At 43.2% G+C, this 27,399-nt stretch overlaps 1 protein-coding gene across 1 annotated transcript; it reads left to right on the forward strand.

The window, feature by feature from the left end:
• The first annotated feature begins 298 nt into the window (after window positions 1–298).
• On the forward strand, window positions 299–27,399 carry LOC138966004 (ferric-chelate reductase 1-like). Its single transcript, XM_070338091.1, has 16 exons — window positions 299–726; window positions 3,035–3,248; window positions 6,093–6,244; window positions 11,311–11,408; window positions 11,857–12,256; window positions 12,659–12,847; window positions 13,629–13,727; window positions 14,247–14,403; window positions 16,329–16,442; window positions 20,750–20,865; window positions 22,346–22,432; window positions 23,438–23,509; window positions 24,236–24,335; window positions 25,252–25,392; window positions 26,193–26,287; window positions 27,069–27,399. The coding sequence occupies exons 1-16, from the start codon at window positions 721–723 to the stop codon at window positions 27,159–27,161; spliced, it is 2,133 nt and encodes a 710-aa protein (XP_070194192.1). The 5' UTR covers window positions 299–720; the 3' UTR covers window positions 27,162–27,399.

The raw sequence follows: 27,399 nt of genomic DNA on the forward strand, positions 1-27,399 counted from the left end.
GTTTTGAACGGAGGATACCAATAATAACAATAACAATAACAGCACTTTATTGTCCATTAAAATATTACATTAAAATGGAAATTTTTCTTCGGCACACCCTGTCTGCCTGTAAACGATTATAACAACAATTGTATAGGACGACACACATAAAACATAAAACATAAAAGGGATACAATCAAATATGATATTGCACTATGTAAAGTTACCAATAAAACAACAAGAACGTCTGATGTCAAGAAAGCGCCCACACAGGTGAGGCCTAGCTTATTTGGAACGGAGGGCGCCCTTGAATGTGAACACAGGTAATGAGCGGGAAAAGGAGCAACGCTGATTGACAAACGGGAAGTATTAAGGACGTCATCGTCGGTCAGCCTGGACGTGATTAATTACTCTGCCTTCACTGGACACGCGTTAATTAAAAAGTTCCCCTCCATCAACAGTCAATAACGTTTGGAGCCGTTGGGGCTCGGACCAAGATTACCTTGCTACAATCCTAAAACAGTGGGTTGGATTAAGGACTGAATTCTCAACACAAACAACAGAGTTCGACAAGGTTACAAACTGAGAGGGAATAGATTAACGGTCTATATCTCTTAACGGACGTGTTTTCTTTTCGAGCAAAGAGCAAATACGTTTCTTTGCTTTGTGATACGTTTCGCTGGAAAAACTACGCGGACAATTTCGAATTTTTGGATTCAAACTTTGGTGTCTACAAGAAACATGAAGGTGAGTGCGAAGTTTTAATGTTTTGTTGGCGTGAAAGTCAAATGATTAAGGATAACACGATGAAGACTTTTGGAAACTAAATTTGTATTTACACTTTTTCACCAATAATCAGTATTTGCAGAATTGCCACCAATATGTCTGTACTAGCTGTTGGTCTGGGTTTTTTTGTTTTTTTTCAGTTGATAGGTCGGTCTGTTTGTCTGTTTGTTTGCTTGTTTGTGCGCTCGTTTGTTTGTTTGTTCGTTGATTTTTTGGTTCTTTCGTTCGTTCGTTCGTTCGTTCGTTCGTTTGTTCGTTCGTTCGTTCGTTCGTTCTTTTGCTCGTTCGTTCGTTCGTTCGTTCATTCGTTTTTTTGCTTGTTTGCTTGTTTGTGTTTGCTTGCCTCTTTCTTTCTTCCATTCTTCATTTCTTTCTTGCAAACATTCCTAACAGTAACACAACTAGTTGATCAATCAGTAAATACCAGTTTGAATGAATGCAGAACCCAATTCGTAGTTTATAGTAGTTTGATTCGTTCCTTTCTTTACCCTATCATTTCTTTCTCATGTTGTGGTGACATGCATCCTATCCTTTTTGGGCTCGTGGCATCGTGTCGTGAGGGCAATATTGTAAAGCCCTGGGTTAGTCGTTCCAGTCCAATGCTACTGACTGTTGTAAAGCCCTGGGTTAGTCGTTCCAGTCCAATGCTACTGACTGTTTCCCCCCCAGGAACACACCATCATGGTCTGCACCGCAGTGTATCGTGCCACGCGATGAAGCCAACTCACCGTTCTTGGACAACGCTGAGTAACATTATAATCATCTACAATCTCACGATAGTTCTTGGGTCACAAACCAAATGCCAAACCATTTGTAGCTCCAGTTCAAATTTACAATGGCCTTTTGACCGGCACGGTTGGCCTACCTAGTGGTAAGGCGTCCGCCCCGTGATCGGGAGGTCGTGGGTTCGAACCCCGGCCGGGTCATATCTAAGACTTTAGAATTGGCAATCTAGTGACTGCTCCGCATGGCGTCTGGCATTATGGGGTTAGTGCTAGGACTGGTTGGTCCGGTGTCAGAATAATGTGACTGGGTGAGACATGAAGCCTGTGCTGCGACTTCTGTCTTGTGTGTGGCGCACGTTATATGTCAAAGCAGCACCGCCCTGATATGGTCCTTCGTGGTCGGCTGGGCGTTAAACAAACAAACAAAAAAAATGGCCTTTTGGAAAAGATCAAGTCGCGTAAGGCGAAATTACTACATTTAGTCAAGCTGTGGAACTCACAGAACGAAACTGAACGCACTGCATTTTTTCACAATGACCGTAGTCCGCCGCTTGTGCAAAACGGAGTGAAACTGACGAGCCTGTTTAGCGCGGTAGTGGTTTCGCTGTGCTGCATAGCACGCTTTTCTGTACCTTTCTTCGTTTTAACTTTCTGAGCGTGTTTTTAATCCAAACATATCATATCTATATGGTTTTGAAATCAGGAACCGACCAGGGATAAAATGAAATTGTTTTTAAATCGATTTCGGAAATTTAATTTTGATCATAATTTTTATATTTCTAATTTTCAGAGCTTATTTTTAATCCAAATATAACATATTTATATGTTTTTGGAATCAGAAAATGATGTAGAAAAAGATGAATGTAAATTTGGATCATTTTATATAAAAAAAATTATTACAATTTTCAGATTTTTAATGACCAAAGTCATTGATTAATTTTTAAGCCACCAAGCTGAAATGCAATACCGAAGTCCGGCCTTTGTCGAAGATTGCTTTACAAAAATTTCAATCAATTTGATTGAAAAATGAGCGTGTGACAGTGCCGCCTCAACTTTTACAAAAAGCCGGATATGACGTCATCAAAGACATTTATCGAAAAAAATAAAAAAATATCTGGGGATATCATTCCCTGGAACTCTCATGTAAAATTTCCTAAAGATCGGTCTAGTAGTTTACTCTGAATCGCTCTACACACACACACAGACACACACACACACACACAGACAGACAGACACACATACACCACGACCCTCGTCTGGATTCCCCCTCTATGTTAAAACATTTAGTCAAAAGTTGACTAAATGTAAAAAGGAAAACAGTACATGAATATGAACGTGACCATTACCTGTCAACTCACGACTAAATTGTGTTCATTTTTTTCTTCCAATTTTAAAAGAAATTTTATTTGAAAAGCTTTTCTTATGTCAAATGTATTCAGTATATAACAGCAGCATGTACCTTAATTACTCTCCTCTATAAGTTGGTCCCGCATACCCCAATACGTGTTAGGGACGTTAAAAACCAACAACCTCTTTCCTTTCAGAACTCACTGACTTTCTTGAAGACGCTGCTACTCTTTTCGCTGGCCCTGCTAAGCGGCGACCACCTGCTTACAACGGCCTTCCCTTCTGGAGCGGCCTTCTCCGCCTGTACAACCATGACACCTCGACACGGAGCCAGCCAAGCCAGCACGCAACTGTCTCCTTACGTCATTCTCGTGTCAAAGAGTACATACACTCCTGGGGAGAGCGTCAGTGGTACGTCATTATACTATTACGTCTGCCTGTCTCCTTACGTCATTTTGGTATCAAAGAGTACTTACAATCCTGAGGAGAGCATCAGTGTTACGTCACTAGAATTACGTCATAATGAAGGTCTAACGTTACAATAAACATAAACATTCATACCATTTTACAACACGTATAATTATATAGTGACTTCTTTTCAAGAATAATCATTTTTAGTTTAGTTTATGAGACAATAACCTTGTTAATTCCACAGTCGTTGTTAAATGATTGGGTCAGCTTGGTTGGGAGTGTAAGCGGTGACGGCACTTTGATCTACAGCTTGGTTGGGAGTGTAAACGATGACGGCACTTTGATCTACAGTCGTTGTTAAATAATTGGGTCAGCTTGGTTGGGAGTGTAAGCGGTGACGGCACTTTGATCTACAGCTTGGTTGGGAGTGTAAACGATGACGGCACTTTGATCTACAGTCGTTGTTAAATGAAGGGTCAGCTTGGTGCGGAGTGTAAGCGATAACGGCACTTTGATCTACAGCTTGGTTGGGAGTGTAAGCGATGACGGCACTTTGATCTACAGTCGTTGTTAAATGAAAGGTCAGCTTGGTGCGGAGTGTAAGCGATGACGGCACTTTGATCTATAGCTTGGTTGCGAGTGTAAGCGATGACGGCACTTTGATCTACAGTCGTTGTTAAACGAAGGGTCAGCTTGGTGCGGAGTGTAAGCGATGACGGCACTTTGATCTACAGCTTGGTTGGGAGTGTAAGCGATGACGGCACTTTGATATGATCTACAGTCGTTGTTAATTGAAGGGTCAGCTGGGTGCGGAGTGTAAGCGGTGACGGCACTTTGATCTACAGCTTGGTTGGGAGTGTAAGCGATGACGGCACTTTGATCTACAGTCGTTGTTAAATGAAGGGTCAGCTTGGTGCGGAGTGTAAGCGGTGACGGCACTTTGATTTACAGTCGTTGTTAAATGAATGGGTCAGCTTGGTTGGTAGAGTAAGCGGTGACGGCACTTTGACCTACAGTCGTTGTTAAATGAATGGGTCAGCTTGGTGCGGAGTGTAAGCGGTGACGGAACTTTGACCTACAATTATTGTTAAATGAATGGGTCAGCTTGGTGCGGAGTGTAAGCGGTGACGGCACTTTGACCTACAGTCATTGTTAAATGAATGGGTCAGCTTGGTGCGGAGTGTAAGCGGTGACGGCACTTTGACCTACAGTCATTGTTAAATGAAAGGGTCAGCTTGGTTGGGAGTGTAAGCGGTGACGGCACTTTGATCTACAGTCATTGTTAAATGAATTATATGAAATCTTATATCGCGCGCGTATCTCCAGACTCGGACTCAAAGCGCAGGGATCTATTTATGCCGTGTGAGATGGAATTTTTTTACACAATACATCACGCATTCACATCGACCAGCAGATCGCAGCCATTTCGGCGCATATCCTACTTTTCACGGCCTATTATTCCAAGTCACACGGGTATTTTGGTGGACATTTTTTATCTATGCCTATACAATTTTGCCAGGAAAGACCCTTTTGTCAATCGTGGGATCTTTAACGTGCACACCCCAATGTAGTGTACACGAAGGGACCTCGGTTTTTCGTCTCATCCGAAAGACTATCACTTGAACCCACCACCTAGGTTAGGAAAGGGGGGGGGGAGAGAAAATTGCTAACGCCCTGACCCAGGGTCGAACTCGCAACCTCTCGCTTCCGAGCTCAAGTGCGTTACCACTCGGCCACCCAGTCCATATGGGTCAGCTTGGTGCGGAGAGTAAGCGGAGACGGCACTTTGACCTACAGTCATTGTTAAATGAATGGGTCAGCTTGGTGCGGAGTGTAAGCGGTGACAGCACTTTGACCTACAGTCATTGTTAAATGAATGGGTCAGCTTGGTGCGGAGTGTAAGCGGTGACAGCACTTTGATCTACAGTCATGCGCGTACAAACGTCGTACACCCCTGTGTTATTTTGTACTTTGATGACCCGTCAGCTAATTAGTGTGAGTGATATATGAATGTATCAAAACACGTCCTTATAAGTAGTGTTTTAGTAATGATGACGTCGAAGCCTGTTAGGATTGGGGACTTGTTGGTACAAATTAATCGACATCAGTATGAGTCATCTGTCATGGTGCTGGAAAGGTAGGTTTGCCTTTTTTCAGTAAATAGATTGACATACACTAAACACCCTAATATTTCAGTTATAGGACTTATACATGTTCCTCTGTTAGAATGGCAAATTCATCTTACAAGAGTGTTGACTCTTTCTGCTACACCTTCTGGCCATTGTCTACAGGAATATAACATGGACATTACGGACAGTCTTAGTTGTACATCACCAACACAATGTCCAGAGACATAGGCTGTGAGGGATCTTTGCTGCCCTCAATCTATTGCGGTACCACCACCACCCCCCCATCCCCACCCCCACCCCTCTCCCCCCCCCCCCCCCTGACTTGGCAGTTTCCAAAACATTACCGCGATGTTGTCTAAAATAAACAGTTATTGGAACAGATTTCGCACCTAAATTAAAGCATTAATTCCCGTATCATTTCATCCAAACATGCCAGTTAAGGCCGTTCACTTTACTATTCGGATCACGTTTTGGATTAAATATTTGTTTTACAGGGATCACGTGACCGACGCTCAAATAATGGTACATTCAAAATCGACTGGACAAAAGCGGAAAGGCCCAATTAAAAATGGTCAAAAATCACAATAGGAAAATATTTGCAACTTTTAATACGAGAAGAAAGCCAAATTACATATCTACCCAGAACTGGTTGTTTCGTAAAGCTACTTTTTGTATTAAGTGTGGTATAGTGTGTAGTGTGCTGGCCTTGTTGCAGTGATGCTACGCGGGCTGTGCGGCACCCAGTTCATGGGCTTCCTGGTGCAGGGACGCCGAGCGGACCCCGCAGACCCCCGCTACACGGCCAACCCTAGTCAGGCCGTGGGTCAGTTCCAGGCCGTCGTCGGCTCCCAGTACCAGTGTGGCGATGTGAGTGTAACGTAGTGTACGGGACGCCGGTAAGAGTCAAGACAAGACAAGACAAGACAAGTCACAACAAGTCACGACAAGACAAGACAAGACACGACACGACACGACAAGACAAGACAAGACAATACAAGACAAGACACGACAATACAAGACAAGACAAGTCACGACAAGACAATACAAGACAAGTCACGACAAGACAAGACAAGACACGACACGACAAGACACGACAAGTCACGACAATACAAGACAAGTCACGACAAGACAAGACAAGACACGACACGACACGACACGACAAGACAAGACAAGACAAGACACGACACGACACGACACGACACGACACGACACGACAAGACAAGACACGACACGACACGACACGACACGACAAGACAAGACACGACACAACACTACACGACATGACATGACATTACACGACACGACATGACACAACACGACACGACACTACACGACAAGACACGACACGACAAGACACGACAAGACACGACATGACACGACAAGACAAGACAAGACACGACAAGACAAGACACGACACGACAAGACAAGACAAGACACGACAAGACAAGACACGACACGACACGACACGACACGACAAGACAAGACACGACACGACACGACACGACACGACAAGACAAGACAAGACACGACAAGACACGACACGACACGACACGACACGACACGACACGACACGACACGACAAGACACGACACGACAAGACAAGACACGACACGACAAGACACGACACGACACGACACGACACGACACGACAAGACACGACACGACACGACACGACACGACACGACAAGACACGACACGACACGACACGACACGACACGACAATACACGACACTACACGACACGACACGACACGACACGACAAGACAAGACACGACACGACACGACAAGACACGACAAGACACGACACGACACGACACGACAAGACACGACACGACACGACAAGACACGACAAGACACGACACGACACGACACGACACGACAAGACACGACACGACAAGACAAGACAAGACACGACACGACACGACACGACAAGACACGACAAGACACGACACGACACGACACGACACGACACTACACGACACGACACGACACAACAATACACGACACGACACTACACGACAAGACAATACACGACAAGACACGACACGACACGACAAGACAAGACAAGACACGACACGACACGACACGACACGACAAGACACGACAAGACACGACACGACACGACACGACACGACACGACACGACACGACAAAACAAGACAAGACAAGACAAGACAAGTCACGACAAGTCACGACAAGACAAGACACGACACGACACGACAATACAAGACAAAACAAGACAAGACAAGACAAGTCACGACAAGACAAGACAAGTCACGACAAGACAAGACAAAACAAGACAAGACAAGTCTAGTCACGACAAGACAAGACAAGTCTAGTCACGACAAGACAAGACAAGTCACGACAAGTCACGACAAGACAATTCAAGTCACCGGTATCAATGTTGATATACGAGTCAAACTGTGGCAGTAGCACGCATGTTCATTTTTACTAAAGTTTTGACTAAATGTTTTAACATAGAGGGGGAATCGAGACGAGAGTCATGGTGTGTGTGTGTGTGTGTGTGTGTGTGTGTGTGTGTGTGTGTGTGTGTGTGTGTGTGTGTGTGTGTGTGCGTGTCTGTCTGTGCGTGTGTGTGTGTAGAGCGATCCAGCGATACTGGACCGATCTTTATGAAATTTGACATGAGAGTTCCTGGGAATGATATCCCCGGATATTTTTTTTATTTTTTTCGATAAATACTTTTGATGACGTCATATCCGGCTTTTTGTAAAAGTTGAGGCGGCACTGTCACACCCTCATTTTTCAATCAAATTGATAGAAATTTTTGTAAAGCAATCTTCGACGAAGGCCGGACTTCGGTATTGCATTTCAGCTTGGTGGCTTAAAAATCAATTAATGACTTTGGTCATTAAAGATCTGAAAATTGTAATAATTTTATTTTTATATAAAACGATCCAAATTTACGTTCATCTTATTCTACATTATTTCGTGATTCAAAAAACATATACATATGTTATATTTGGATTAAAAACAAGCACTGAAAATTAAAAATATAAAAATTATGATCAAAATTAAATTTCCGAAATCGATTTAAAAACAATTTCATCTTATTCCTTGTCGGTTCCTGATTCCAAAAACATATAGATAAGATATGTTTGGATTAAAAACACGCTCAGAAAGTTAAAACGAAGAGAGGTACAGAAAAGCGTGCTATGTAGCACAGCGAAACCACTAGGTCGCGCTGAACATTTAGTCACTCCGTTATGCACAAGCGGCGGACTACGGTCATTGTGAAAAAATGCAGTGCGTTCAGTTTCATTCTGTGAGTTCCACAGCTTGACTAAATGTAGTAATTTTGCCTTACGCGACTTGTTTATATTTAGTCAAGTTTTGACTAATTTAATGTTTTAACATAGAGGGGGAATCGAGATGAGGGTCGTGGTGTATGTGTGTGTGTGTATAAAGTGATTCCGAGAAAACTACTGGACCGATCTTAATGAAACTTCACATGAGAGTTCCTGAGTATGATATCCCCAGACTTTTTTTTCTTGTTTTGGATAAATGCATTTGATGACGTCACATCCGGCTTTTTGTGAAAGTCGAGGCGGCACTGTCACGCCCTCATTTTTTAACCAAATTGATTTAACATTTTGGTCAAGCAATCTTTGACGAAGTCCGGACTATGGGATTGCATTTCAGCTCGGAAGCTTGAACATTAATTAATTCGTTTGATCATTAAAGTTGTCATTAAAATCGAATTTTCAGAAGCAGATAAAACTAAAATGATTGCATTGTATTCCTCATCGTCTCCTGAATTCAAAAATATATAGATATGTCATTTTTACTTTAAAAATGTGTTTAGAATAAAAGGAAATAGGTTCAGTAAGTAGGGGAAGGGCTCCTAATATGGACCGGCTCCTAATATGGACCACCACCAACTAACGGCGCTAGAGCGCTCAAAAAAGTTTTATTCGCTGTATTCACCATCTTTGGATAACTTGCACATGTCAAAACAGTTGCAGAAACACAAATCTCAAAACCGTCAGGCTTTTTCTCTGTTTTCACTTTTGGCAGCGTTCACTCTAAATTTGCCGCCTAAAACGGACTCGTTTCTGTCTACAGCCAAAGCTTTTATCAAACAGAAATGGCTATATATGACAGCTAAAACCGTATTTGTTACATTTTAGCAGTGTTGACCCCGAGTTTCTACTGCAAACAAAAAATAATAGCAAAATCTCAAAGTATGTGCGAGTCCCCTAATATGGACCACCTTCAACAAATCGAAGAACATAAAAGCTAAAGGCTATTTTCATTAATTCATTAAGAAGCTGGCTGAAAATAACCTATAACTAGCCCTCGAGATTTAAAAAAAAATGCAACGAAAAGTCTTCTTTTCGTGGAAGTTGATAATTTCACTTATTTTCACTCTGTTTTTGATAAGCTTCTTTAGTTTCCTGGTGTGCTTCAAATAATGCTCTCATCAACCCGAAACAGATAAATCTAAAGCATATTTTAATTAGGCTGACTTGTACACTAATTTGTATCATGTTATTTTGAAATATAGGGGGCTTTTTACAGTGGTTCGTGAAGGCCGCTTCACTGGTCCATATTAGGCGCGCAGGCTCCTAATATGGACCCTTTGTGATTTTTTCTGTATTTAATTTTTGCTGAATGTGTATCAAAGCTATTTTACTCTAATTAGGCCTAACGGTTCACCTAAGAAAGAAGGACTACCAAACACAAAATGAAACTTCTTTGCACGAAAACAAGCTAGTTATCAGCAATAAACAAAAAGTGGTCCATATTAGGGGCCCTTCCCCTACTACGGTCGCATTCTTCGCTAAGACGGTTAGCCGAGACTATCCAAATGTAGTCTCGGCGATCTTCGCGTCTGTTCCCTCTTCCAACAGGACTGTTGATCTGGCGCGTTCCTTTCAGCAGAGGAAACACATATTTATAGGCTATCCATTCTGGCTGACAAGATCAACAATTTTGATTGCCTTTTTTTCTGAAAATAATGTAAGTAATGTTGGCAACGTGTTGCACAACAAATCGTTGACACAAAGGAAGACATTGGAAATGAGGCTATAGTGTGGATCATGGACAGATTCAGATTGTGCCTTCGTCTGAAATTGAAACCGGACTTTAGCCCTGTCCAGACTTGGCCGCCGTTTTACGCTCTATGCGCCGCAGGCCGTTTAGTGCGTCGCGCGGGATTTGCCGAGTGGCCACACATCGACGATTCTTTTCACAACGCGGTATCAGTCAAGCGGGTCACCTGACAAGGAGGTTCAGTTGCATTCGACAGCCGCGCCGCGAGCAGCTGACGTCATCGCTCTGGTTTGATCTGATTGGTCAAATTTCCGTCGTTCTATGTCTGTGTCATAGAAATTAGAACACGCGCTATTCTTCTGCAAATAACGCTTCGCGATCATAGCACGCTGCGGCGCGCCGTTTTGAGCAGAAGTCAAATGTGGACAGGGTCTGCCGGGAGTGTCTGGACGGGCCTTAAGACGCAAGTGCAACACAAACGTAAGACAAAGCAACGTTATGAACATTAAAATGTTTGTTTGTTCGTTCATGGGGTGAAACTCCCACGGCTTTTACGTGTATGACCGTTTTTATCCCGCCATTTAGGCAGCCATACGCCGCTTTCGGAGGAAGCATGCTGGGTATTTTCGTGTTTCTATAAACCACCGAACTCTGACATGGATTACAGGATCTTTTTCGTGCGCACTTGGTCTTGTGCTTGCGTGTACACACGGGGGTGTTCGGACACCGAGGAGAGTCTGCACACAAAGTTGACTGAGAAATAAATCTCTCGCCGAACGTGGGGACGAACTCACGCTGACAGCGGCCAACTGGATACAAATCCAGCGCGCTACCGACTGAGCTACATCCTCGCCCGAACATTAAAATGATCCCGGGAACCAAATCAGCAAGAAAGATTCAATATGTGTTGTTTTACAGGAGCAGGTAGCACTGACGCACGACGGGAGGTACAACGCCACCACGCTCCTCTTCAACTGGATCGCTCCCCCCGAACCACAGGGACACGTGCAGATCAAGTAGGATTAATGCTTAGCAACACGACGAAAACCAATCATTGCCTGTTGTGTATCCGTACCAAAGGACGGGGCGATTTGTGAAAGTTAATTATAGCTCTGGCAATCATCCAAGTAGAACAGATAAACCTACAACATAACTGATGATGGCCACGACGACGACAACGACGATGATGACGACGACGAAGATGACGACGAAGAAGAAGATGATGATGATGATGATGATGATGATGATGATGATGATGATGATGATGATGATGATGATGATGATGATGATGATGATGATGATGACAGGAGACAATGACGAGAACCTCCAGAGTAAGAAACTTTCGTTGATAATGACAGTAGTCAAAGCTGAAGAAAACATATACATGTAGGCCTACTGTACATGTTTCTTATATATTCTTTAAGTCATTCTTCCAGTTCACTCACAGACCTCTCCTATGTTCAGGGCGACCTTTGTCCAGCAGTACAGCGACATCTGGGCCTCCGTAGCGTCCGTGGTGATCCAAGACCCCCAGGCCAGCCCCCTGTCTGTCAACGCTGACGACCTCAGAACTGACTTCATCGAGCCGTGCGAGATCGACAGACCGAAACCCCGCACCACCCCCGCCCCCTTCACCACTGCTCCACCACCCACCCCAATCACCACTCCCACAACTACCACTACACCGACGACGACGACGACGACGACAACAACTACCACACCTCCACCAACGCCTATTACAACGACGAGGACTGCGTCTCCAACTGAAACGACAGCTGTGGCTGCGCAGATTTCTCCGACGACGCCGGAGCCGACTTCGCCCAGGAATATTGACATTACGACGACTCCCAGCGGGCTTTTCATTGTGAGTGGTATTGTCTGTCACATATATTAATGGAGGAATCTAATAAAGAATGCTTTAATAGCACACTCTAGGCAACGAAAATGCAACGCATGATATGTCATAAACATTGTCTTGTTGAATTGAGAAGACGTATAGAGTAGGGGAAACTGCAAGACACGTCTAGGACACAATATTAACCTTCATCACAACCCGTCATTATGTTAGGCTCACTTTGTACTTGTCCATGCATCCTTTCATATAAAATCAAAGGAACAGTTTTATCTTCTAAGATTCAAGCTCTTGAATATATAGAGACTTTGTGGAGAGAAAGCGTGAGAACAGTATTTAAAGATATAACGGGTTCGGTCGGAGTGACAATCAGTGGACGGGGAGATGTATTGTTGACGTTATGTTCCCTGACAGGAGGAAGCTGAAATAGTATGCGGAGAGACTCACGGCTGTTTCCGCCAGTGTCTCAGCAAACAGATCTGCGAGTTCCGCGTCGCGTGGCAGCCCCGGGAGGAGGGGGTGTGGTTTGACGTCATGGTGACCCCCATGGAGGACCTGGACGACCAGTGGCTAGCCCTCGCCTTCTCCCAGGATCACAAAATGGTCAGTGAGGGAGTTAGTATACAGTGGCTAGCCCTCGCCTTCTCCCAGGATCACAAAATGGTCAGTGAGGGAGTTAGTATACAGTGGCTAGCCCTCGCCTTCTCTCAGGAACACAAGATGGTCAGTGAGGGAGTTAGTATACAGTGGCTAGCCCTCGCCTTCTCTCAGGAACACAAGATGGTCAGTGAGCAGGGCCGGACTACCGGGGGGGTTATGGGGGTTGCGCAACCCCCCCCCCCAGCCTAAACATGTACCACACTTATTTAAAACATGTTTTATTATTGTTTATTTTATGCCGTTTCATGCAAGGAGCGACCATTTTGCTATCTCAGAATATGACCTACCCATAATTGTTTCTTGTTCACAAAAGCACTAATCAAAAAATTGCTCCAGGGGCTTGCAACGTATAGTACAATATATGACCTTACTGGGAGAATGCAAGTTTCCAGTACAAAGGACTTAGTGACATTTCTTACATACTGCTTGACTAAAATCTTTCTTTACAAACATTGACTATATTCTATACAAGAAACACTTAACAAGGGTAAAAGGAGAAACAGAATCCGTTAGTCGCCTCTTACGACATGCTGGGGAGCATCGGGTAAATTCTTCCCCCTAACCCGCGGGGGGGGGGGGGGGGGACGCAATCGTCAGTATTCTGCTTTAGTTCATCAAATGTCAGTGCACTAATGACTGACTGACTGACTGCGAAGAGAGTGAATGGTTGTGTGAGCGAGTTAGACACTATTGTCATGTGAACGCACTGAAACATCTTTTTCAGGGCCAAGACAGTGTAGTGGAGTGTCTAAGTGACAGCAATCGTGTGACGTCACATCTCTCATTCAACGGACAGCGCGAAAATGACATTTTGTCGCAGGACGTGAGTAACACACACACTAACACACAGACCCACCCGCCCGCGCGCACAGACAGTCACTCACAAAGACACACAGACACACGCACGCACGCACGCCCGCACGCACGCTCACACGCACGCACGCATGCACTTACACACACAAACGTACGCACGTACGTACGCACAGAAACCGGCACTCACACGCAGTCACAAGCAATCACACGTACACACTGTCGAGGTCGCCGGTGGTGCGAGGGATGATGCAAGTGAATAATTCTAGCCAAGCATACAGGCTCACACACAAGCACAACCGACGAAGACAATTAGGTCGATAAGGACTCGAATACAAAGTTTTACGAAACAAGTTTATACGTATAAACAGGAAGACATAAAATGTAACATCACACGAAACAACCAGGTCACAAATAACAGTATAATAAGGTATAAACCAATGTCAGTTCTTCCTGAAATAAGAAAGGGCCCCAATAACAAACAGTCCAAATCACTTGACGACTTTGAACGCCATCATGTCTGTCTTGCCAGGAGTCCCGTGAGATGCTGAGCCAGGTTGCTATGGTGAGGAAAGACGGCTACCTGCACTGTCAGTTCGTCAGGAAGATGAACATGACGGGCGACAACCGTGTGTACGACCTAGAGGAGGACTGGCACCTCCTGCTGGCACAGGGCTCTGTACACCAAGGTATGTCCATAGAAATAACTCTGTCACAGAGATCTGTCCGCCAAGGTATGTCCATAGAAATAACTCTGTCACAGGGCTCTGTACGCCAAGGTATGTCCTTAGAAATAACTCTGTCACAGGGCTCTGTACGCCAAGGTATGTCCATAGAAATAACTCTGTCACAGAGATCTGTCCGCCAAGGTATGTCCATAGAAATAACTCTGTCACAGGGCTCTATACGCCAAGGTATGTCCTTAGAAATAACTCTGTCACAGGGCTCTGTACGCCAAGGTATGTCCATAGAAATATCTCTGTCACAGAGATCTGTACGCCAAGGTATGTCCATGGAAATATCTCTGTTACGGGGCTCTGTTTGCCAAGGTATGTCCATAGAAATATCTCTCTCACAGGGCTCTGTTCGCCAAGGTATGTCCATAGAAATATCTCTGTTACAGAGATCTGTTCGCCAAGGTATGTCCATAGAAATAACTCTGTTACAGAGATCCGTTCGCCAGGGTATGTCTATAGAAATATCTCTGTTACAGAGATCTGTTCGCCAAGGTATGTCTATATACATATCTCTGTCACAGAGATCTGTACGCCAAGATATGTCCATAGAAATATCTCTGTCACAGGGCTCTGTTCGTCAAGGTATGTCCATAGAAATAACTCTGTTACAGAGATCTGTTCGCCAAGGTATGTCCATAGAAATAACTCTGTTACAGAGATCCGTTCGCCAGGGTATGTCTATAGAAATATCTCTGTTACAGAGATCTGTTCGCCAAGGTATGTCCATATAAATATCTCTGTCACAGAGATCTGTACGCCAAGGTATGTCCATAGAAATAACTCTGTCACAGAGATCTGTACGCCAAGGTATGTCCATAGAAATAACTGTCACAGGGCTCTGTACGCCAAGTAATGTCCATAGAAATATCTCTGTCACAGGGCTCTGTACACCAAGGTATGTCTATAGAAATAACTCTGTCACAAGGCTCTGTACACCAAGGTATGTTCATAGAAATAACTCTGTCACAGGGTTCTGTTCACCAAGGTATGTCCATAGAAATATCTCTGTTACAGGGCTCTGTTCGCCAAGGTATGTCCATAGAAATATATCTGATACAGAGATATGTACGCCAAGGTATGTCCATAGAAATAGCTCTGTCACAGGACTCTGTTCGTCAAGGTATGTCCATAGAAACATATATGTTACAGAGATCTGTTCGCCAAGGTATGTCCATAGAAATAACTCTGTTACAGAGATCTGTTCGCCAAGGTATGTCCATAGAAATATCTCTGTCACAGGGCTCTGTTCGCTAAGGTATGTCCATAGAAAGATCTCTGTTACAGAGATCTGTTCGCCAAGGTATTTCCCTAGACATATATTTGTCACAGAGATCTGTACGCCAAGGTATGTCCATAGAAATAACTCTGGCACAGGGCTCTGTACGCCAAGGTATGTCCATAGAAATAACTCTGTCACAGGGCTCTGTACGCCAAGGTATGTCCATAGAAATATCTCTGTTACAGGGCTCTGTACGCCAAGGTATGTCCATAGAAATAACTCTGTCACAGGGCTCTGTACGCCAAGGTATGTCCATAGAAATAACTCTGTCACAGGGCTCTGTACGCCAAGGTATGTCCATAGAAATATCTCTGTCACAGAGATCTGTACACCAAGGTATGTCCATAGAAATATCTCTGTCACAGAGATCTGTACACCAAGGTATGTCCATAGAAATAACTCTGTCACAAGGATCTGTTCGCCAAGGTATGTCCATAGAAATAACTGTCACAGGGATCTGTACTTCAAGGTATGTCCATAGAAATAACTCTGTTGCATGAATCTGTACGCCAAGGTATGTGCATAGAAATAACTGTCACAGGGATATGTACGCCAATGTATGTCAAAACTAACAACTCGGTCACTATGGTGTTTGCAGGTCGCAAGGAGCGTCACGCAGGGATACCAGTGGCCTCAGCTCGCCTGGTGGACCTGCAGGCTCTGGACGACGTGGGACCGTGGGTACAGGACAAGATCTTCATCAAGCTGCATGGTCAGTGACTCTCTGTCTGTATGTCTGTCTGGGTACAGGACAAGATCTTCATAAAGCTGCATGGTCAGTGACTCTCTGTCTCTATGTCTGTCTGGGTACAGGACAAGATCTTCATCAAGCTGCATGGTCAGTGACTCTCTGTCTGTATGTCTGTCTGGGAACCCAAACTATTTCGCCGTACGGTCAGTGACTCTCTGTCTGTATGTCTGTCTGGGAACCCAAACTATTTCGCCGTACGGTCAGTGACTCTCTGTCTGTATGTCTGTCTGGGAACCCAAACTATTTCGCCGTACGGTCAGTGAAAACAAATAGGACGAGATGAATTCCTCGAGTATTTTTCTTCCCGAAGCCGATTCAGTATTTTGACACATGTTTACTGTTTTTGTCAGTAAACATTGAACGGAGCGTTTGCTTTAAATGTATTGGTAAACGTAATTAACGGTGCGACGGACGTGTGCCAAGCATGCTTGAATCGTCTATGTTCAAATGATGTGTGGTGCCTGTCTGTCTGTTTGTCTGTCTGTCTGTCCATCATTGGGGAGTTGTATAGATGAGAGTGTCGAGTCCTTTATGCCCTAGGACAGAACATGTGAAACTCGAGAAAAACCGGGGATTTCGTATGCATATACACACATGAGTATTGTGTTTATTTTTGTTTTGCGTGCGTGCGTGCATGTGCGTGTTGCCAATAGGAGATTTCGATGAGAGAAGTGGTCAAAGTCTACTCACTTGGCGTGCGTTGTGAAAGATCAACTGACACTGTAACTGTATGACTCCATAAAAAACAAGTCGCGTAAGGCGAAAATACTACATTTAGTCAAGCTGTGGAACTCACAGAATGAAACTGAACGCACTGCGTTTTTTAACAATGACCGTAGTCCGCCACTAGTGCAAAACGCAGTGAAACTGACGAGCCTGTTCAGCGCGATAGTGGTTTCGCTGTGCTGCATAGCACGCTTTACTGCACCTCTCTTCGTTTGAACTTTCTGTCACGTTTCAATATATCACATAAGGTGATTATGAACGGTTAGTTACTTCTAACTAACTAACCACACCACGATCCACTCTCGCAGTCATACAATAAAATAGAATCAACAAAAGTATAAGTTTCAGACGCCTGTTTATGTAATAACTCGCCACCTCCCTCGAGACTTCACTCCAAAATATGTTCTTTTACGTTCAAAACGTAAAACCAGTGGTCACTGACAAAATGCCAGTTAGAGTATAGAAAATTATAGTAACACGCTGATCCCGTGTATAGCTAGGAAATATATCTGATCTGCCTAAAAGTGCTAATTTATGCAGGTGTCACACACCCCACGCTGTCACCACTCGCGTATAATCATGAATATCACAGATGACTAGGTGGTATGAAGGGTGCATAAGACATGGTGCAACTTAGCTTTTTGCAACTGAGTGGGCGGCCCGTATTTAGTTCATAGTCTCCACAACTGCTCCGTCGAAAGAAGTGCTGGTTGGCGTGGCGACGAAGCAGGGAACAGTGGAGACATCAGGCGCCACACCCAGTCGCTGGTTAGCTGGTTAGCCGGTTAGCTGGTTAGCCGGTTAGCTGGTTACATCACTCCGCGGACGATCTTGTTGTAGCGTCCCGCAGATAACAGCATCCCGCAGATAGGCAGCAGAAACGTTCCGTTGTAGAAGAAGAAGGCTGCAACAAAAAGCCTCGGTGCACTAAACATGTCAAGCTACCCAACAACCTCCACCTTTAAACTTGTCATCTTTACATATCTCATCGAGCACGTGGGCCTGCACAAACGAACTTTTTTAACAACAAATCAGCCATTTCCTTCCTTCTCTCCATATCTGCAACAAGTCGCGTAAGGCGAAAATACAACATTTAGTCAAGTAGCTGTCGAACTCACAGAATAAAACTGAACGCAATGCAACGCAGCAAGACCGTATACTCGTAGCATCGTCAGTCCACCGCTCATGGCAAAGGCAGTGAAATTGACAAGAAGAGCGGGGTAGTAGTTGCGCTGAGAAGGATAGCACGCTTTTCTGTACCTCTCTTCGTTTGAACTTTCTGAGCGTGTTTTTAATCCAAACATATCATATCTATATGTTTTTGGAATCAGGAACCGACAAGGAATAAGATGAAAGTGTTATTAAATTGATTTCGAAAATTTAATTTTGATAATATTTTTTATATTTTTAATTTTCAGAGCTTGTTTTTAATCCAAATATAACATATTTATATGTTTTTGGAATCAGAAAATGATGGAGAATAAGATAAACGTAAATTTGGATCGTTTTATAAAAAACATATTTTTTTTCAATTTTCAGATTTTTAATGACCAAAGTCATTAATTAATTTTCTAAGCCACCAAGCTGAAATGCAATACCGAAGTCCGGGCTTCGTCGAAGATTACTTGACCAAAATTTCAACCAATTTGGTTGAAAAATAAGAGCGTGACAGTGCCACCTCAACTTTCACGAAAAGCCGGATATGACGTCATCAAAGACATTTATCAAAAAAATGAAAAAACGTCTGAGGATATCATACCCAGGAACTCTCATGTCAAATTTCATAAAGATCGGTCCAGTAGTTTAGTCTGAATCGCTCTACACACACACACACACAGACAGACAGACAGACAGACAGACAGACACACATACACCACGACCCTCGTCTCGATTCCCCCTCTACGTTAAAACATTTAGTCAAAACTTGACTAAATGTAAAAACCATATACAGATTAATATTTTAGCGTCACAAAGAGCAAATTATGCGCTAACCTGGAAAGAACAACAGAGAGTATTTCATTCCACAAACACAGACTCGTCAACAGCGTTAAATAATGATTTATTACCTCAACAGCCCATGTAAGTAGTTCTCTCAAGGAAATACGCTTCCTTATGAATGGCTTCCGCTCGTCAACGGAAATATCGCCATCCTCCCTCTTGCACTGAAATCCTTATGCGGTGAAAATCCTCCCCCGCTCAGTGAAGAATACCTGACGACTCGTCCTCAGCAAACATGTAACAGCGAAAAGGTGGTATCTCGTTGAAATTCCATTAGAGCCCTCCTGTGCTAGCAGAACGGCACGTAGATAAAAGTGAAATATCTAACGTGATGAAGATCAGACCATCAAACTCTAAGGACGAAGACACCGACCCTTCTCTCTTGCCGCTGATTGTCAAGTGTGTCGTTTCATGTCTTTACCAGACAACCTTGAAACCCTCACGTGACTCCACGTGTACTGTAAACAGTTCAGTTATAGTTGATTTCGCCAAGCAAGCAAAATCACGCACGTGGAACCCCTGTATCACGAAATTCCCGTGCTCGGCTATGCATGGTTAGCCAAAACCTCCAGCCGTTGACAGAAAACAGGCGCTTTCTGTCGCAATTTGACAAAGGCACCCGGAAAAGTGACTCTTTCTCGAACCATGTCACTAAATCGTGACACTTTCTGAGCGTGTTTTTAATCCAAACATATTATATCTATATGTTTTTGGAATCAGGAACCGACAAGGAACAAGATGAAATTGTTTTTAAATCGATTTCGGAAAATTAATTTTATTTTTAATCATAATTTTCATATTTTTAATTTTCAGAGCTTGTTTGCAATCCAAATATAACATATGTATATGATTTTGGAATCAGAAAATGGCGAAGAATAAGATGAACGTAATTTTGGATCGTTTAATAAAAATATAATTTTAATTACAAGTTTCCGATTTTTAATGACCAAACCCATTCATTAGTTTTTAAGTCACCAAGCTGAAATGCAATACCAAAGTCCAGCCTTCGTCGAAGATTTCTTTGCCAAAATTTCAATCAATTTGATTGAAAAATGAGGGTGTGACAGTGCCGCCTCAACTTTTACAAAAGCCGGATATGACGTCATCAAAGTTATTTATCAAAAAAATGAAAAAAAATGTCCGGGGATATCATTCCCAGAAACTCTCATGTCAAATTTCATAAAGATCGGTCCAGTAGTTTAGTCTGAATCGCTCTACACACACACACGCACAGACAGACAGACATACAGACAGACACACACACACACACACACACACACACACACACACACACACACACACACACACACACACACACACACACACGCACACACACACATACACACACACACACATACACCACGACCCTCGTCTCGATTTCCCCTCTATGTTAAAACATTTAGTCAAAACTTGACTAAATGTAAAAAGGGAAAAAAAAGCAATGACGTGTAATTACCAGCAATATTTAAATGCACCTTATTCTGATAAAATATTTGGTAGTAAACGATCTGTAGTAAGCGATCTCCCTGGTTTGTGTTTCCCAGCCGCCCTGATGTCCTTCGCCTGGATCTTCTGTGCCGGCTTTGGCATTGTGATGGCGCGCTACTACAAGGCGTTGTGGCCCAAACACAAACTGTGCGGCCGTAAAGTTTGGTTCACGGTGAGTAGATAAGATAAGATAAGATAAGATAAGAAAACTTTAATGTTCATTTTCATTTTACACAAACATGGAAATTTTTCTTTTGGCACCACATCGCATTTCTAATAAGACAAACACACGATTATAGTAAGGCGAAAATTACTACATTAATGTTTTTAGAATCAGGAAATGATCACGAATAAGATGACATCATTTTTGGATCGATTTCTTACATTTTAATCGAAAGACTAATTATTCTATTTTCGTTAATTGTGATCACATTTTAAGAGTAAACATGACATAATTATGTATATATATTTTTAGATTCAGAATGTGATGAAGAGTACGATGCAATCAATTTTAAATCTGTTTGCAAAAAATCGATTTTAATGACAACTTTAATGAGCAAACTCATTAATTAAATTTTAAGCCTCCAAGCTGAAATGCAATACCAAAGTCCGGGCTTCGTCGAAGATTACTTGACCAAAATTCCAACCAATTTGGTTGAAAAATGAGAGCGTGACAGTGCCGCCTCAACTTTCACGAAAAGCCGGATATGACGTCATCAAAGACATTTATCAAAAAAATGAAAAACACGTCTGGGGATTTCATACCCAGGAACTCTCATGTCAAATTTCATAAAGATCGGTCCAGTAGTTTAGTCTGAATCGCTCTACACACACACACAGACACACACACACACCGTTCGCGGCACACGCACGCACGCACATACACCACGACCCTCGTCTCGATTCCCCCTCTACGTTAAAACATTTAGTCAAAACTTGACTAAATGTAAAAAGCATAATCAAACAAATACACTACTAAGATTAATTTATAACATGAGTATTTAAACAATGAGCATCATTTCACTGACGCTCATAACAACAGCGTATGCAAACAGTCGCTTTCGTGTCTCCATTGTCAAATACAATCGTATACTACAAGGCGCTGTGACCCAAACACAAACTGTGCGGCCGTAAAGTCTGGTTCACAGTAAGTAGTACTTTTAGTATCAAATGCAATTGAACCTGTCTATAACGACTGTCCAAGGGACTAGCCAAGGGACTAGCCAAGGGGTCCTTATAAATAGGGAGTCATGATGTAAAGGTAGATTACATAGAAAAGAACGTCAAATATGGGGTCGCAATGGCAGGTTTGACTTTAGTTTGGATCCGACTTTTATAAGAAAGCAAGCTCCTGAAGGAAAGGACCAAGAAAAGGATAACATCGCACTACTGACGTCCAGCTCACATTCTCGTTTTGTAAAATAGTTCATCTTTTTCTACTGCTGTAATTCAGTCAAAAGAATGGCTGTAAATAAGTTAAGGTGAGCACAGATGCCCTTAATATTCAGGGGTACACCACGACGAAAACGGTGCTGGTGCTGCTAATGAAGATGATGATGATGATGATGATGATGATGATGATGATGATGATGATGATGATGATGACGACGACGATGACGATGACGACGATGATGATGATAATTGTTTTATAGATTCATCGTGGCTGCATGATACTGCTGACAGTCCTCACCATAGCAGGATTCGTCATCATCTTCTTTGAGGCCAAGGGCTTGGCTGAGGTTAGTTGCTTTCTTTGTCTCGTCTTTTTTGCTGTATATTCATTTCGTGTCACGCTAGTTGCTGGGGATTCACTATCAGGGGACACCATTATATTCATTTCGTGTCACGCTAGTTGCTGGGGATTCACTATCAGCGGACACCATTATATACATAGAAAATAAAACACAGAATGCTATATGCTAGATATCAAAGGTGTAAATGGTTTTCTGATCAGGTTTAAATTGCAAAAGCACATTAACATTGCGTTTTTCGGAAGCGACTTCATTTCAGAGACAGGCCACGGTCCCATTTACCATCACTTTACTTTAGGGTTAGGGTCAGGGTTAATGTTATCTTGATTGTTGACCATTATGAGCGATAGTTAGACGTTTTTTTGGCTCTTGGAGAACTTAGTTTGATTGTTATGACAATTGATAGAGAGACAGGCATGTTTGATTGTTATGACAATTGATAGAGAGACAGGCATGTTTGATTGTTATGACAATTGATAGAGAGACAGGCATGTTTGATTGTTATGACAATTGATAGAGAGACAGGCATGTTTGACAACAAAGTGAGTCTCTTTCGGTAAATGAAATCATATACTTAAATGCAAAAAATTATGGTCCACTAACCTTTTATGTCGATGTCACACCTTCTGCTTCTCCTAAGACACGGATCTGGTTTTGTTCCAGTAGCTTACCTTTCTTGATCCAGTAGCTTACCTTTCTTGTTCCAGTAGCTTACCTTTCTTGTTCCAGTAGCTTACCTTTCTTGTTCCAGTAGCTTACCTTTCCTGTTCCAGTAGTTTACCTTTCTTGTTCCAGTAGCTTACCTTTCTTGATCCAGTAGCTTACCTTTCTTGATCCAGTAGCTTACCTTTCTTGTTCCAGTAGCTTACCTTTCTTGTTCCAGTAGCTTACCTTTCTTGTTCCAGTAGCTTACCTTTCTTGTTCCAGTAGCTTACCTTTCTTGATCCAGTAGCTTACCTTTCTTGTTCCAGTAGCTTACCTTTCTTGTTGCAGATCGGCATCAAAGAGTTCCAGAAGCTTCATCCTATCGTGGGCATGATCGTCGCTCTCTTCACAGTCATACAGGTCGGTCATGTTATAGCCTGATTTACTCCCCCGTAAACAGGAGTGTATAGGATTCACTCTGTCAGTTTGTCAGTGTGTCAGTGTGTCAGTCTGTCCTTCTGTGCGCACTTTCACCTTGCATACTCCGAGGCTGTGATCGTCGATCCTTTCACTGCTAGCTTTCTCTGTGAGTGGGGGATGGGGGAGAGGGTGTCCTTGCTCCCCTCAAGGTCGGCACTTGTTGTTCTTGGAGGAAGGGGAGGGTGGGGGTGACGCAGTGGTCCCCCTTGTCACGACAGCCAAATCCTTGGCTTGAAATAGGGAGACATAAGGAGGAGGAGGGGGGGTGTCAGTGTCGAGCTCTGACGGCTGTGTTCGTCTATCTTCGTTTTGTCGGCCTTTGAGTCGACATAGCTGATATCTGTATAGGCTTTTAACATATCATTGTTTCCCTCCTGTTATACTACCTGCTGTACATTCAAAAGTAACTTTAATAATTGTGGCAAACTTCAACATAACAACTGATTACTTTACTGTTTGAAAGTAACACGGTCAACAAGACATTCCCATCCGCGAAGCGCATGAGTTGGCGCAATCAATCTAGCAAGGACAGCAACACAACAACAGTTTTTGGCTCATTTAAGCAAAGCTTGTTATAATTTAGCTTATGACTTTAACGCTGCTTACCAACATTACTCAATGTATCTGCATGAGGAAATTTGAAGTAATTAGAATCTTAATGTGCAGATTTTGTTTGGCATTTTTCGTCCATCGTCCACCTCCAAGAACCGTCTGGTGTTCAACTGGGGCCACTGGCTGCTCGGCGTCTCCTGTCACATTCTGGCGGGTAGGTGTTAGATACGGGTGGTCACTGGCTGCTCGGCGTCTCCTGTCACATTCTGGCGGGTGGGTGTCGGGATTATGTTGACCTTAATCGCTGTCAAGTCAAAGGTCACGATCCAGTGCCATTTCTATTTGTTCTATCAGTAGTTCTATTTGATACAAGTCACTGTTATCAATGCAAAGAATAATCCCAGTGAAATCAATTGACGAATTGAGCTCCAAAAGTTAGCATCACTAAGTTGATAATTTGTGTCTTTGTTCTAGCAAAACACTTACTTTCGGCAGCCATATTTTCCTCCATTTCCTTCTCAAAATGGCCGCGCCGATGTTTTCCTTCTAAACCCATTGTAATAAAACGCATCTATATTGTTAATTCTGTTCCTCGAATGGTTATGAAAACGAATTTTTGTGCTAAAGAGCAAGTAAAATAGAGCTCAGATCAGGGTGTCACTTGGTTTACCAGGAAATAGAGCTGAGATCAGGGTGTCACTTGGTTTACCAGGAAATGAACGCTATTGGCTTGTGTACGTGCGCGTTTATGAGCTTGTACATTTTCCCTGATGAGCAATATTAGTCACACTTTGAACATGTCTGCTTCTGACAGGGGTTTAGTTCAACCAGACGAAATGAGTTTTAACATCAAAAATAAATCAAACCATCCTCGATTTTGTTAAACGAGCCCGCGTACCAGGGCTTGGCCAAAACTGATTGAGACGAATGTTATTATTAAAACCAGAAGTGTGATGAAAATACACAGGGTATTGTCATGATGACACAGCATTAGTTAAGTTAACGCAGAGAGGGATACGGTGTGTTTCCACGAGCAATTAAACGCATTTAATTGTTCTACTCGCCAGTCTTTAACTCTGGTCTTGCTCTCAAACTGCGCAATGAATGAATGTAATGTTTCTACTCGCCAGTTTTCAACATGGGACTGGGTCTCAAACTGCGCAAGTCCGGAACTCACAGCAGCGCCTCCTATGTCCTGTATTCCTACGCCGTCTACCAGATCTGCATGATCATCATCCTCGAGATCCTCAGCTGCAACATCAGGAGGATAGGTAGTAACATTGTCCAACACATTGAATTGCAACACAACTGATTGTCGTACGGTTGACTGTCAACGTGCATGTAAGGCCTTTTAAAGTGAGCCGTCTGGTGAAATAAGTAGAGGGGGGAATAACTATTATAACAATGTATCGCACACAATACTTGCAGTGCATAACAAACCACACACACAAAGACTGCGATCAACACATCAACAAATTCAGACGTGGTATGTAAACATGTTGTATTATTTTGCCATTATGTGTTCAGTCAGTACGGAATCATGTATAATTATTTATAATGGAATCATTTATGTCAAAAAAATCTAGGCTTACAGGTCATCACTTATTCCCACGCCTGTCATCAACAGTTACTTACCTGCACTAAGTGTGTGTTACCTTTGTGTTACCTGCACTAAGTGTGTGTTACCTGTGTGTTACCTGCACTAAGTGTGTGTTACCTGTGTGTTACCTGCACTAAGTGTGTGTTACCTGTGTGTTACCTGCACTAAGTGTGTGTTACCTGTGTGTTACCTGCACTAAGTGTGTGTTACCTGTGTGTTACCTGTACAAAGTGTGTGTTACCTGTGTGTTACCTGCACTAAGTGTGTGTTACCTGTGTGTTACCTGCACTAAGTGTGTGTTACCTGTGTGTTACCTGCACTAAGTGTGTGTTGCCTGTGTGTTACCTGCACTAAGTGTGTGTTACCTTTGTTACCTGCAATAAGTGTGTGTTACCTGTGTGTTACCTGCAATAAGTGTCTGTTACTTGTGTGTTACCTGCAATAAGTGTGTGTTACCTGTGTGTTTGGCAGAGAGAAAGACGGACAGCTACGTCATCTACGAGGGACGTAACACCATCTACTCCAGCGCCAAAGAAATCATGGAAGGGAACTCCAACGAACCACCGGTAAGTTATGCATTAAGCTGAATACACACTTCATTCCCCCTCCCAAATCACACACAGACACACATAGACACACTCACACATACACACACAGACACACTCACACACATACACACACACACACACACTCACACACACTCACAGACACACTCACTCACACACACACACATACACACACACACTCACACACACACACACACACACACACACACACACACACACACACACACACACACACACACACACACACACACACACACACACACACACACACACACATCAAAACAAAAGCAAAGAACACATGTAATGTACACATGGATGATTTATATCGTTCACAAATACAAGTGAATCCATGCAAGATTAAGACGAGCAAAAGCACACGAATGAGCTCATTCCATCTCTCTGCATCTCTGTTTCTCTCGCTCTCTCTCTCACTCCATCTCTCTGCCTCTCTGTTTCTCTCGCTCTTGTTCTCTTTGTCTGTCTCTCTCCGAGTCTCTCTCTGTTTCTATCTGTCTGTCTGTCTGTCCCCCCCCCCCCTCTCTCTCTCTCTCTCTCTCTCTCTCTCTCTCTCTCTTTCTCTCTCTCTCTCTCCAAAAAGTTTTCATTTCCACTGTTATCGTTAAGAAAGAAAACATCATATTTACTTCCCTTCCATTCAGTGAATGCCGCAACTAATTTTTCACCACCACTCATGCACACTCAATAAAGTAAGACAGATGACGTTTACACGCACAACATACACAAATACAAATTAGCATTGATTTTTATGTTTCCATTTCAGGGCAGTATCCATCTCCGAATCGCCATTCGTGTTCACCTTCTGTTTGTCACTGCTTTCACCGCCGCCCTCATTGCTCTCGTCGCCATTGCCTAGCTTGGCGGAAACACACGGAGAAACACGGAAACACACGGAGATACACGGAAATACACGGAGAGACACGGAAACACACGGAGATACACGGAAATACACGGAGGTACACGGAAATACACGGAGACACACGGAAACACACGAGAACACAGGACAGCTCCCGGCCTTCCTTCCATTTCGTTTCCGCGATCGCTCAGTGGACTCGAAACAACTCGTGTTGGTGTTGTATGACTTTGCTAAAAAG

Source organism: Littorina saxatilis, linkage group LG5, assembly GCF_037325665.1.
Source record: "Littorina saxatilis isolate snail1 linkage group LG5, US_GU_Lsax_2.0, whole genome shotgun sequence".
Taxonomy (NCBI): Eukaryota; Metazoa; Mollusca; class Gastropoda; order Littorinimorpha; family Littorinidae; genus Littorina; species Littorina saxatilis.

Excerpts from the sequence above, each read along its gene's own strand:
- LOC138966004 (XM_070338091.1), top strand. Across the intron at positions 16,443-20,749 it reads GATCTTCATCAAGCTGCATG|CCGCCCTGATGTCCTTCGCC; the intron begins GTCAGTGACTCT and ends TGTGTTTCCCAG. Across the intron at positions 20,866-22,345 it reads GCCGTAAAGTTTGGTTCACG|ATTCATCGTGGCTGCATGAT; the intron begins GTGAGTAGATAA and ends ATTGTTTTATAG.